Source organism: Nelumbo nucifera, chromosome 3 (genome assembly GCF_055504915.1).
Source record: "Nelumbo nucifera cultivar China Antique chromosome 3, China Antique-T2T, whole genome shotgun sequence".
Taxonomy (NCBI): domain Eukaryota; kingdom Viridiplantae; phylum Streptophyta; class Magnoliopsida; order Proteales; family Nelumbonaceae; genus Nelumbo; species Nelumbo nucifera.
The window spans coordinates 37,508,937-37,523,326 of record NC_142651.1 but is presented as its reverse complement, the minus strand read 5'-3'; the positions used below and the strand labels follow the sequence as shown (position 1 = coordinate 37,523,326).

Below are 14,390 nucleotides of genomic sequence, written 5' to 3'. Positions count from 1 at the left end.
TCAAAGATTGGCTAGATGCAAAAGATAGATTACAAGACAAAGGAGGGCATGATACTACACTGGATATTTCACCTAAAGCAAATGATGAAAGTCATGATTCATGAAGTTGACTATTTATATAGAATTTTTTTTTCAAATGATTGTAAATTATTTTAATTTTATTTAATTTATTTGATATTTTTTAATTTTTTAACAATGTAATTTTGTATTTTCAATTTGTAACTATATTATATTTTTTATATTTTATTAATTTATTCCATTTTCAAATTTCACTCATTCAAGTATCCTTTGATACAATCATTGTATTTGTAATTTGTACCATTCAAATTTAAATGAAATAAAATTCATATTTTTCTTCCAATTTGTTATTCCCTCATTCTTATTTCATTTTGGTTAAGTGTTTTTTTTCATTTATGTGTTAGATAACTTAGATTTCTCATTTCTTAATTTTTTAAATAGTTCCCAATTTCCAAAGTTCAAAGGAAAGTTAAATATTTTAGTTTTACAATTTTCTTAGAAAAGAAATCAAAATTTTCAAAAACACAACAAAAAAATCAAAAAAAATGTGTAGCTCGATTCGGTCTAGGCCCAAGGCCCGCCCTGTGGCCTAGCCCGGCACGGCCCAAGCCCACCGAATGGCGTGTAGCTTGACTCGGCCTAGGCCCGCAGCATGGCACGGCACGGCATGGGCCTAGACCCCCAAGCCCACCGTGGGTTGTGCTGGGCCGACCCCCAAAATTTACGACACGACCCACTTTACACCTCTAGTTGAGCCCAACCTATAGGTTCGGGTTATTGTGTGGAGGGGATCAATCTGTACTTCTTAAAAGCAACGACACTGAGGTCTTTTTTGAAAGCACTAAGGGTCTGTTTGGCTTGTTGTTGGAATCAGAATTGGAATGGTCCATTTTCATAGTTTGTTTGATTCAGACAGGAATGGGAATGGAAATTATAATCAGTAGGAATGGGATTTCATTCACAAGGGAGGGGCAGGAAATGGCCACTCCCTCAAATGGGGGAATGCCATTCTAGCATGAACAGAAATGGGATTCTGATTTTGCCCAACCAAACAATTGGAATCAGAATAGCCCATTCTGATTCCGATTCTAGACCCATATTCTTGTGAACCAAACAGGGCCTAATATCTTTATAAAAAAATGGTTTGAGTTGAGTGACTACATTAATTGGCTAATAATATAAGACTCACAAAAATTAAATGGGAAATGATTTTAAATAGCATATTAGCATGTACAATCTTTATATATGTCTATATCTATACTACTATTAAAAGTACAAATGAGGGCATGGAACTTTTCTTTTTGACTAACTACTCCTGTTTTTTAATTTAGTTTCTCTCTATTTGTGAGGGCTCAAAACATAATTTGAACTATTACTTGTGATCACATTTAATCCACTCTCAGTAAATCTTATGCTTTATGTATTAATTTGCATTGTCCCTCATTAAATCCTATATTTAAGGTATTTTTCTCACTAATAAACTCTATTAATTCTCTACAAAAAAAATCTATTAATTGGATCTATTCCGACTACTTTCACAATATAAAACTGATGTTTTTTTACAATTGGCCCTAAAAAAATCATTCTTCCATTCAAGTGGCAGGTAAGCAATTCAACCATCCAAGTCAAGTGTATCAATCCATAATGAAAAAATGTAAAAAAATGAGTATGTCTTTAATATTTTATATTAATTATTTAAAAAAATAAGTATGATAAACAACAATTGTTTTTATTGATGATGAAACGACATAGAAAATTAAAAAGTAACCAAAAAATGGTAAAATGTCTCTATTTGGTGGTGAGTCAACAATTCAACTTTCAGACCAAATGTTTCAACCATTGATATCATAATTAAACAATTCAACTTCTTTTCCAAGGAAGGTAACATTGTAGATGTATTTCATTTGCCTCGTTCATCTTTTTTTGAATTTTTTTTATCAAGACCTCTTTTCTTCTTTCCTAACGACATAAATTTCAAATACTATTATGCCATGTCAGCTCACAAACAAATAAGCCTTGTATTGTGAAATTAAAAAATCCAGCAAAATTTTCTCATAACTGGTCTCAGGAACCAAACACATTCTGGCAGGAATGGGAAAATAAATTTTCCCTTCCTATCACATCCTTTAGGCTCCGTTTGGTTTGTGGGAAAGTTTGGGTGGGATGGGATAAGATGAGAAAGTGTGAAAAATTTACTTTCCACCGTTTGGTTGTACAAGGAAAATTAGTGGAAATTTTCATTTTCCCATTTTTGTTTTTGGGAAAATTCATTTTCCCATGTTTACTTCCCTAAACAAATTATGGCAATTATACTGATGCATTTTGCTATTGCGCTCATGTTATGAAATAATGAAGTAAATTAAGGGCCAAACAGCCAAACTAGTTGATGTAATCCAACTTATATATGTTTTTAGAATCTTATTTTAACAATGCTGATTGTAACCATCACATTTGATACAGACCAATGATGGGCCCATGTCATTTGAATTTCATATGGCAAAATTATGGCCCCATGCAACAACAGCTAGCAGTCCTATTTAGCAACCAATCGACCAGATACTATAACTATAACTGTGTCGAGATGATTTGAGCCATCAATTTCTCCTCTTACAATCTCAGGTCATTAACTCACCAGACATTTGATACAAAGAAACTAAAAATAATGGCCAGGAGATCCTAACCAAGGGTCCAAGTTTTGAGGCATCAAATCTACCAAAAGTCCATACTTCAATTAATTATTATAATTAGGCTAGTTCTAAATTTTAATTTTTCTTTTTGGTTCATGCTTAATAATAAATTTTAAAAACAATTATTGAAATTGAAATTTATATATTTATATATTTATAAATATTAACAACAATTAAATTGGTTTTTTAAAAATTAAGATATACACGCCATCCATCCATGCTTTGTGTTTTGGGTGTCACCCGGTGGGGTGGTGTATACTTCACAATAGATTGCGGTTCCTCCTCTCAAACTAAAACAATCAAAAAATTCAAAAGCAGAATTACATGCTATTAAACTTGCAAATTTCAAAGATGTTAAAGCCTACGAGTTGCTTCTCCATCATCCAACTTCAAAACATCAGAGATAAACCATAACTGATATAAAAAGGAAACAAGGGAAAGGTCTCTCCCAAGAATAAAAAATTTTAAAACCTCAAATCCTAATCTAAATATCTCTAGATCACTCAATTCATCTATCAATTTTTGAAGATGTAATCATTGATAGGAATTACATAAACAAGTTGGGCCTTGATGCCCTGTATGTGGTTTAAGCTTCCTGGTTGGAGGCCTGAGCTTCTTGAACACCAAGGGGAACTTAATATTGGCATTGTGGACTCTCTCTTGCATAGGCTAGCTGGAATGGTGGTTGTCTTGATGATCTGGATGCATAGTTCTTGATCTTGGTTGGGTTCTTCTCAAAAATCTATATTGAAAAAACAATGGTCAAGACAATACCCATCGAAAACCACAAGAAGCAACTATAAATGGATTGTATGAAACAACAAGATTTAACAAAGAGAAGAAAGAATCTAGCAGAAGTCAGAATCACTAACAATAGCAGATAATTTGTTAGTGTTAATTTGTCTTTTCTCAATTAAAAGCCCACTAACCCACTACTATCTCCCTAAAAAAACAAAAAATAAGTTGTTCTATATCTTCACTAAAAGAAATCTCTACTCATAGAGAAAGAATCTTGAATGCATGGTTCACAAGATTGGCGAACAGGCTCTTAGAGGTTGGGAGATTGGTCCTTATCAATTTCCCGTTACAAAGATTGGACCTTGGAGAGATTAGTCCAAGTTTCTATTTGAAAGAGAGCTTAGTCCTTATTTTTGACGAGAAATTGATAAGGACGTCGTTTTCATTTCCAAGTTGATTGGTTTATGGTTACCCTAATTCTGCTGAAGTTGATTGATTTCATAGACAACAAAAGAAGTACTGGAGTGAGTTTAGTTTGGGTGCTTTTTATCGTTCAGCAAGTGTGCAGAAGCATCGTTTAACTCCAACAAAATAGAAAGGATTAACATTAAAGTAATTAATAGAAAAAGTAACTATTTATTCATCATTCAACAAGTATGCAGAAGCATAAAACACCGACCCAATAAAATTACATACAACTAACGCTCAAGCTTTGAATCTTCAAAAAAGATAAGAAAGCATGTCCAACGCAGAAAAAACAACAAATATCCACATCTAACTTTAATTAACAAGGAGAGCAACAAAAGAAAGAAAGAATAGATACCTGCCACGATGGGAGTGTCAATAGAGCAGAAGAGCAACAAATGGAAGGTCTTCTTTGATTTGGTCTATATGAAAGCCTAGAAGGGCAAAGAGAGATCATTCAAGGCAGCCATCTCAACTGCAATAAATTACTCAAAACGCAAAGTATAAAATGCATAAAAAGGAAAAAAATCCTAAAATGCAGTTCTTTTTGGAGGAATTTAGGTAACTAGCAAAAACCAGGGTAGAGCAGAGGACAAGATCTTGAAGTGGGAAATGGAGAGAGTGCGTAGGGTTCTTACATACGGACAGGGAATATCTTTCTTGAAAATAAAAAAGGTATAGATAGAACCCTTAATACGAGTAGATCTTGAATGTAGTCTTACCGTCGTTCGAAGACACCGAAAAAGTGGCCGGAGATATGACCATCGGAATGCCTAGAGGTAGACGGGGGAAAACGAAGGAGCTTCCTCTCAGACAAGGCGCGATAGTTTTTCCCAGATACGTCTTTGATTTTCCCTCTCTGTGGGGTCGCATACTCCATTGATTTGGTGCTACCCCGCCCGCGTTCTTATTTTTGGGATCTCACATCCCACCCCACCCCACCCCACCCTTTTCCCATTCCATCCTCCTATTTCTTCCAAAACAAACAAAGAAAAAAAAAATATTTTTAAAATATTCTCTTTTTTCCATCCCTGTCCTACAAACCAAACATAGCCTTAGGCCCTATATTCAAACAATAACGTCACACAGTTTCGTGGATGGCAGAATAGGGAATAGGGATTGGCCCATGAATCGACTCTGGATTCCCATGAATCAGCTTCATCCACGAGGATATATCCACCTCTCCGGCTCCCTTCCATCTAAGCATGCAATACGTGGCTTTCAAAAACAAAAACAACAATGCAATAAGTGTAAGCTAAGTTGATTAATTCAACTAAAATGTATTTGGGTTCATGAAATGGTGATTGAAATTTAAATAACGTCAGAATAAGTCGTAAGCGCGGGGTGGTGTAATGCCTAATGCATTTCAAGCCCAAATGCAAATTCATGTCCAGGCCTGTGAAGTAGAGTGGGTTATAGGCACATCTCATCTTTTTTTTTTCCGAAAAGAAGGGGCAAAACCCTAAAACTGTTGAAAAACCACATGTTGGAAAGACAAAAAGACCCCATATACATTGGTCTTTATAGTTACAGAAAAAGGTTTCATATTTGTCAGACTTTTAATAAGTTTTCATTTGTTAGCCAAACAAAGTAAAGTTTAATAAAGCACGCCATACCAAAAGAGTATTCATACAAGAAAAGAAAAAAAAAATTAAGAAATTGCTGAATTTGAATACTTGTTATACCAAGCCGCTGAATCTGAAACTTTCAACCTTGCCATAAACCATATACTATTTTAATGGCCACCCTTGGCTCCCTCATCAGTTGTAACAAGGAAACCACTCCAAGGACTTTAATTGTTAACAAAGGTCAGCTGCATATTATTATTGTGGATTAAATTGGAGGAATGTTGGGAAAAGATTTCAGTAAAGATGAATTGGTGATGCACCATTTAACCAGTAATCTCTTGTTCTTCAATCGAGATCAAGGAATAGACAAATTGGGCTTAACCAAGAAATTAATTAAATTTGTTTTACATGGATCTATTATAAGTAAAATTGTCATAGAAACATGCTAAAAATGAAATGGTTGAAATTGGATCCGGTTATGCTCAATTTTTGGTGTAGGTAGGGTGAGAAAGGGAAGGACCAGTTTGTCCAGCATTTTGTGCAAATAACTTCAATTACACAATTCACAAAATAAAGTTGGGGATTTATTAATCCCTAAAACCCAATAAATATTGCAAGCTTGTGAACGGTTGAACCCCAACAAACCCTTTTGCTTGGACTACATTCCTAAGTCCCACTCCATTAATCCAGTGAGTGCTCTCAAACTCACAAGCGTCTAAGTTCTAACAGCGACGACACACCGGAAGGCCAGAATGAGCATGATAAGCCCATTCAAAACAAAAGGGATACGATTAATAATAATTATTAACTACGGCTCATCGGTTTTTCAGTTCCCTCGTCGCCCTCACCGAACTAAACGAAATCATGGTCATTTGCTCTGGTTCGACCACTGGATAGCAATCTCCGACTTTGGCACACCAGCCGTGAACGAGGGGCTGCTGCTACCACTGCTATCTGAGAGAGATACGAGGGTCTTCTGCAGGACACCCGACGGAGATGAAGCTGTAGTTGCTGGAGGGCTACTGGGATCGCTACCGACACCCCAAAAGTCGCTCATCAAATTAAGATCCTCGCCACCATACGAGCTCTTTTTCCCTGTGGTACCTCCGCTGCAGCTTTCAGGACAAACCCCATTCGACGCCCCAGTCACAGTGGCAGCACCGCTTGGTAGTAAAACTTCCCCCAATGGTCCACCGGGTGGAGAAGATACCCATGAAACAGGGTTCATCCAGCTTGAAGGTTGACACCCTTCACCGATGTCACGTTCAGAGCCCATAACCCCAAGATCCCTCTGCACCTGATCCATTTCCTCCCCCATCCCACATCCACCCGACATTGACAATGTAAGAGAAGACGACAGCGACAGTATCCCATTTGAAGAAACAGGGGACTTGCCTCTGCTGGCCGTGGTGTTTTCACTCCCCGCAGTTGACCAGGCATCTATGAATCCTCTCGGCGTTTGTCTCCTGTCGGAGCCGGACGAGCCATCTAAGGAGACAAATCCGGTATTAAGGAGCAAGCAACAATTATCAGTCTGCTGTTGTTCTGATCCTTCGCCCTCACCGAGATGCGAGTGCAAGTTCAAATTTGTCGCTTCTTTGTAATGTTGTCGATATACAGTGGCATTACACAGGTTGCTATCAGTCCTAAATGCTACTTTCGTGTTCATCTGCTGCTGCCATTGCTGATCAAATGCAGTAAAGGAAACCGTTTCTCCTTTTGACGTCCACTCCGCGCACCTTTTTACGTTTTAAGCAGCAAAATCAAACATTAATACCAGAGGAAAAGAAGAAAAAGAAAGCGAAGAAAATACATATGCATTTCGTATTCAGAGAAATGGCTGGAAAATGTAACTCACCCAGGTTGCTTGTAAGATAGCGAAGGGAAATTGGTTTCGAAAGGGGAGACTTTGTATGCGGGATCGACCAAAACCCTAGAAGGTTGAGTGTCAAACTTCTCTGCCGCGAGGCGATGAAATGATATATTACTGGTATTGGTTGCGATGGTAGGAAGGCATGCGGTTGCTGGTGTTGATGTAGCCGAGGGCGCGTTATTGCTAGCGATGTTGTTGTCCTCGCCTTCAGCTTGTAGTTCCACAGGCTTTCTTGAACGGGGGCGGCCTCTGTGCATGTGTCGCTCACAGTACTTCTGATCAGGTGCCACATCTCTGGAACACCGCCACTTCTTTCCATCCGTTCTGCGACACCTCCCCGGCTCAGGATCCGTGCTGCTAGAGAATCGTAGATTGAAACAAGCCCCCCGACCCACTGAACATGATCATTAAACAGAGAAGAATAAGCCTTTTTGAAATAAACAAATCAACCAACACCACCCAAAGAAACTATAATACAGGACGAGAAATATAAAACCAACGTCGAATAGTATCAACAGAAAAACACAAACACAAGAAAAAAATGATTTGAAGGAGAAGAAACGGTTACTGGTAGATTGGGAAGCAATAGGTTGGGAGGGGTTTCTGCTAATGGTCATGAGAAGATCAGGAGGAACAGGTACAGAAGCCATCATATACTTGTAGATCAAAGCCTGCCTCTCAAGTTCCTGCCACTGAGTAGATGTAAAAGGAAATCTCAGAGATGCCGCCATTCCTCCTCCTGTGGACACAAGATCACATCCTCATCTTCAAGTTTAGTCCCTCAGGGACCCGCTTTTCTTCAATAAGAAAACTCAATCAAGTTTTTCTTTGCATTAACATGAAAGGAATTAGGAAATACTGACCTGGGGACTTGAAGGCAGTATAGGTGTTAAAAGGCTGCAGAGTCATGGCTGCAGCACCGCCACCACCACCAACAGCAGAATCGTATATAGCTCTCGTAAACCTGGCCCCCTCTTTGCTTCCGCTGTAAAAGGTGGGGCCACCACCAAAAACCTCAGCCATCGCCACCGGCGCTGCCGTGGTCATTTTATACGGAAAAGATGGAGTGCGTTGCAACTTAAGACGCATACCGTCTCCCGCAGCAGTCTCCGCTGCTGCCATATCAGAAACAGGCTCACCACTGATTTCGGTTCTCATGATCTTTCCCTAAAACAGGAAACCAACTTTGTCATCAACCATCAAAGAAAAAAGAAAGGCAGAATCCAAAGACCGAGCCCGCCGCTTTTAGACTTGAAGAGAAAAAAACTCCAACTGTTTGAAACTGTAGAGCTGAATCACGCAGCAGTATCTTTCTTGCTCCGCGCCCCTTCTCTCTCTTTCTGGTGTTCTTAGTATTGTTTTTTTGTCCGTGTTGTTGAGACGAGTCTTTGCCGCCATTTACACACTCATACCTTTGCTTCCCAAGCTTCCAACATTCGAACCATGGCAGACAAAACAGTAAAAGGTATACATCTCCTTATCCCTATTACACATCACATGAAGCATAGACATCTCGTTATTGAGATAACTATGTTTTTCGATTATTATTATTAATTTTTTTTTTCTGTCTGTAAATAAAACTTACTAACAGGTGATGAAATTGTAGCAGTAATTACTAGAGATTACATTAGCCTCATCCTTCAAAGAATGGAAGTAGTATATATGATCGACGGGCTCCGTGGGAGGGTAGAGACTAGAGACGATGTCGCTTTCCAGCACTAGACGGCGTTAACACACTTTTGTTTGCCTTGGGGGGATGAATCTGTGGTCCACCTGACACAGCCGTCCTCCGTCCACACACACACTAGGGTTTGGGCCCGAAAACAACTTTTCGAAGTGATGGGTTTTCTCTACGAGCTGCCCCCCTCCATGGCTCCATGTATGATGTTGTGCTTTTCTTTTTTCTTTTCATGTATCATTGCTCATGAATGGATGGATGGATGGAGGCCAGTATATCTATATACAAAAGTCAATTGGAGAAGAGAGAGAGAGAGAATGTTTTAAATCGAGAGTTGAGATTAGATTGATATTGATGAATGAAGATACCACTGCGTCACACTCACACCAACCGAGGTCAAACTCAAACTGATGACTCTCCTTTATCTTTTAAGCGCTGATATCGGTGGAGAAGAGAAGAAAGGTTGGCTCGGCCGCCCTTTATCCAAGAGAAAATTTTCTAGTTACAGAGAGAGAGAGAGAATTGAGAAATTGTTATGGTACCCTTTTACTTTTACCTGTTTCAACGCACTTAACAATTGTTAACTGTTAACTTATATCCGGTATAAATTGTTTGTTTGTTAAATCACTAAATGTTATATAAATATGTCGCAAGGCATTAAACTAATGTGCTGAAATGCTGCTGCATCACCACCACCGTTGGATCAAACCCATCTGTTAAAACTAAAAGGGATGATCCTCGAAATTAAGTTTTGTCTCATTAGAACATGCTAGCTAGCTAAAGATAAGATTGAAAATCACAGTAGACACTCCCTAGAATCTTGCATGTAAGACGCGTGTTAATAGTGTTGAGCTGAATTATCATATAATTGAATATGGGGAAGCATTGATACCAAAGAGTGAGGACTGGTCTGGTCAGACAGCTGTCGAGGGAAAGTGGCGAATGGCCCGTCACCATCACAACCTTAGGGTCCTGGTTTATGGAACCGTGACTTGTACTCCACTCACTCTCTCTCTCTCTCTTCTCTTCCCCCGTCGCTCACAACTCACAGCTTCATCTATATATTTATATAGTTTATCCTATTATATTATAGTAAGCCGCTAAGCCCTAACCTCAAATCCGATATCATCTGACATCTGTAGGGCTCTTGGCCCTACCGAAAAAGAGTGCATATCTATCGAGGTCGGATCTTCTGCCCACGACGAGAACTTTGCCTACGTTATCGCAGTTATACATAGAAAATATCTCATCATCTGTAGATGTTCTCAATTTATGGGGATAATGTGTTATGGATGCACATGGGCAGGAGATTCGAATTCATACCTAAATCCTAATACGGAATTTTGCCTTTTTTTTATATACAAATTTGCATTTCCATCCAAAGTCTCCCAATCTGGCAATGTCCTCCCAACTGTGTAGGGTGGACCCCACTCAACCTTAATCCCATTTAATCCTTATATAGGTGATAGGTCCGTCCGTTGGTTATACCATCTCTATTGCTCTACATACAATCGACAAACGACAATTCATTCCCATCAATCCCACCCAATCAATAAACCCATGTGCTGCTTATCGCCCTCTCGGGCCTACCACAGGGCACAGGCACACTCTACCATTGTCATTGAGATCGAGCCCTCTCTTCAATTATCGATTTATCATGCTACTTCCGACTCCGAGATTGAATTTCCACTCTCGGAGACAGAGATTTCAAATTTCATTCGCACAAGAAGATGGATGTTTGGACCATTCTTTGTGGGGAAATCTGATTTCACTACCTCCACTCTCCAGTCCGGTTAAGAACCCAGTGAGAGAGAAAGAGAGAGAGGAGTTTTTTTTGGTTAGATGTCTCCGAGGGAGGCAATTACTGTTTTCAAAATCGGATTGGACCGAATGGTCAGATTGAAAAAATCGGAAGCCCGTCATATGACCGGTTCCGTTTTTCTTTAAAATCGTTTTTTTCCCCCAAAACAATTGATTTTGGTCAGTAAAACATTGAACCAACCAGTTAACTGTTCTAACCGTTCAAACGATTTTGACTATTTACTAATTTTTTAATTTTATTATTTTTTTATCAAAACAAATCAACCATTTGAATCAAATGATCAGACTGTTCGAACCAATAACTAGACCCCTGACCGATTCAATCACCGGTTAGTTTTTAAAATCCATGGAGGTAACGAAACAAAGGTGTTACAGCAATTGGTCTGGACCGCTTGGTCTAAGTGCATTGTAAACCCGAATCTACCACCGCTAGGCGCTATCGCTAAGGAAACACCAACCTCCAGAACAAATGGCAAATGCTGATATAATCATATTATCATATAATTATTAATTGATAATTGTATCACGAACCCGCAATTATTAACTTTTGATGGGTCAACATGTCATCATTCAAAACATGCATATTTTTAGAGATACATACATTCAAGTTACCCAAAGCGGGTTTTGAAAAAAATTTTAAATAATAAAATTTGCCCAAAGCGAATTCCACCCACACTCACTGATGATTTCCTACTCATTTTTTCTACCCACTCTCTACTCGTTGTGAATTGGAGTTACACGTATAATTTCAAAAGTTATCGTTAATTTATTTCATTCGTCAATAACCTCGGGAGGATAATACTAGAGTTATGGGTCTCACTCCCATCTCATGACCAATGCTTCAAAAACCGTTTTTGATTCAGGTTGTGGGTCACCAACTTCACCCTTTGGGTCAAATTGGTTATATGATTTCTTATTAATATATATATATATATTAGCAGGTACCCATGTAATGTACGAGCTCTGTTAAGCAAAAGTTAAACTATAGAAATACATAAGAGTATATAATTGTTTTATATTTTAACTTTTTAATAATCAATCCAATCAAATCCGATTCGAGTTGATCGATTTTTTAATATTTTTCGATCGGTTTTGGTTTAGCAATTTTCTAACCCGACTAAGTTAGGTTAGTTTCGGTTTGGCCATTTGTAAACCGACTAAAACTAAATCGATCTGACCATAAATATATATTAATATTTTATATTTTATGTTTTTTTTAATACAGGAAAGTAGGAAAATTCTCATATTTCTCAACCTAAAATATTTTATATCATAAATTTATTTTTTAATAATATCACTATAATTTGTGAAATTTAAATTTAATTTTTAAGTTTAAATATTCCCAAACCAATACAACCCAAGTTGGCAGGTTTTTATTAATCATCAATCGATTTCCAGTGACAAACTCCTGACTTGACCATATAGATTTGGTTGGCGAAACAACCTGCAATTGAACTGAACCAATCCTTGAACGCTCCTAATTTCAGCTAAATTTATAGTGTAATTTCTAATAAATAACAATAGTTTAATCTCAAATAATTATTGAAAATATATAGTAAAAATACACAATCATTGAAAATAAATTTATAATGAAAATATAATATATATCTAAAAAATATACAATAATTAAAAATAATAATAAATACTAAAAATAAACTAAATTAGTCAATAAGTAATGTAATCTCAAATAATAGTTTAATCTCTATAAATTATAAAAAAATATATAATTACTAAAAACAAATTTATAACAAAATTAAAATACAATAAATTAAATTTCAAAAGTTAAACAATAGTTGTTTAATCTCCAATAATTATTGAAAATTTTCTATTAAATAACAAAACAAAAATAGATGTATAAATAATTATTGAAGATATATTTATCAAAGTATACAATAAATAATTACTAAAAATAAAATAAATTCCAATTTTAGTATATATAAATATATAATGAATATACACTATTATTGAAAAATTATTAATAATAAATTTAATTTTTTTGAAAGTTATTTTCTATAATTATTAATTGATATGAGTGGAATTAGTTATTCACAATATTATTTAGTTATTAAAATAATATTGTTATTTAAAATTTTAAAATAATAATTATTTATTAAAATTTAATAATCCATAAAATTACAATTTTACTATTATTACATAATTTGTTATTAATTTTGTAAAATATTAAATTATTATTAACATGAATATTATGAAATCTAATATAATTATATTTTACTTTGAAGAATGTTTTTTAATTTATTACATAATTTTGTTATTTTAACTGTTTAAAATTTAGTAATTTTAAATATTTCGTTATTTAAATATTTAAATAATATGTAGAATATTTTAAAATTTTCATTATTTGAATTTTATTTATTTTAATGTTATTTACGTAATATTAAATGTTTTTATATAATTATTTAGCTACTTTTAATGTTTTTATATTTAAGATATTTAGTTATTGAAATATTGAAATAATATTTGTTTTTTAGTGTTAAATTTTTATTATTTGAATAACATTTAAATTGAATCATTCCGAAACTTATAATTTATATTATTACTACATATTTTCATGATGAATCTTGTAAAAATATAGAATTATCAATAATATGAATATTATTTAACCTATTATAATTAATTTTTGGTGTTTTGAATAAATATTTTAAATTTAATATATAATTTTGTTATAATATTTAAATAATTTTGAAATTTATAATTGAAACTTTCTTTAGATAGATATAGATAAAAAGTGTGGGAAGAGGATAAATAGGAATTAGAGATAGTTTAAGAGAGAATCTCTCTACTAAATTAGAGATAATTTAAGAGGTAAATAGGAAATAGAGATAATTTAGGAGATAACTAGGAATTAGAGACAATTTAGGAGGAAGTGGGGGAAAATGGTGCCACTTGGTTAAACATTAGAAAAGCAAATCCCTCTTTCTTTATGATTGTTAGAAATAGTTAAGCATATGTGATTTCCTTATTGGTTTAATGGATAATTATGTGTAATTAAAAAATAAAAAATTCAAAAAAGTAGATAATTAGATGTAATATATATAATTTTATATTTAATTATATTTTTAAATTTAGTTTTCATTTTTGTATAAAAATGTTAAAAAATGCAATTTAAGACCCAAAAAAACTGTTTCTTTTTTGGCAAAAAATAGAAGTGGTGCCTTGAGACGCATGGTTATGGCCTATGGAAGTTTGTACATACATTGAATGTGCAATCTACAACCCAATGACCACGGTGAATGGATAACTTTCAACCGCTCAAATCAGATGATTTTTTACTAAGTAAATGTTTTTTTGACTAAATAACAGATTTCAAGAGAATTAGACCCAAAATCAAGACCAAATGAGAGATTAAATGAATAACCAACCAAATCAATGGTGAGTTAAAAACACTCAATCACACGTCAGTCATGACACCACCTTGAGCCTATCAGTAGTAGTAGCGAGCAGATGGTCCACGTCACCATGCCTCTCCTTGCTCCATTACCCAATATTCTCCTTGACTCTCTCCTCTCTCCTTCCCATCAGTC

General features: G+C 35.4%; 1 protein-coding gene and 1 long non-coding RNA gene across 2 annotated transcripts; both read right to left on the bottom strand.

Annotated features, from left to right (window-relative positions):
* Nucleotides 1-2,981: 2,981 nt before the first annotated feature.
* LOC104593697 (uncharacterized) lies at nt 2,982-4,841 on the bottom strand. Its single transcript, XR_016084568.1, has 3 exons — nt 4,631-4,841; nt 4,267-4,342; nt 2,982-3,447 (listed from the first exon to the last, which is right to left on the bottom strand). It is a non-coding gene; the product is annotated as an uncharacterized LOC104593697 (long non-coding RNA).
* A 1,024-nt stretch (nt 4,842-5,865) lies between these two features.
* Nucleotides 5,866-8,984, bottom strand: LOC104593690 (uncharacterized). The gene is made up of 4 exons (XM_010253658.3): nt 8,213-8,984; nt 7,918-8,088; nt 7,335-7,743; nt 5,866-7,215 (listed from the first exon to the last, which is right to left on the bottom strand). The coding sequence occupies exons 1-4, from the start codon at nt 8,505-8,507 to the stop codon at nt 6,345-6,347; spliced, it is 1,746 nt and encodes a 581-aa protein (XP_010251960.1). The 5' UTR covers nt 8,508-8,984; the 3' UTR covers nt 5,866-6,344.
* Nucleotides 8,985-14,390: the final 5,406 nt, after the last annotated feature.

Bases quoted from the DNA above. Each gene is read 5' to 3' on its own strand.
- LOC104593690 (XM_010253658.3), bottom strand. From the start codon at position 8,507: ATGAGAACCGAAATCAGTGGTGAGCCTGTTTCTGATATGGCAGCAGCG. The intron at 7,744-7,917 runs GTAACCGTTTCT...GATCATGTTCAG, and splicing joins TATTGCTTCCCAATCTACCA to TGGGTCGGGGGGCTTGTTTC. The intron at 7,216-7,334 runs GTGAGTTACATT...AAACGTAAAAAG, and splicing joins CTATCTTACAAGCAACCTGG to GTGCGCGGAGTGGACGTCAA.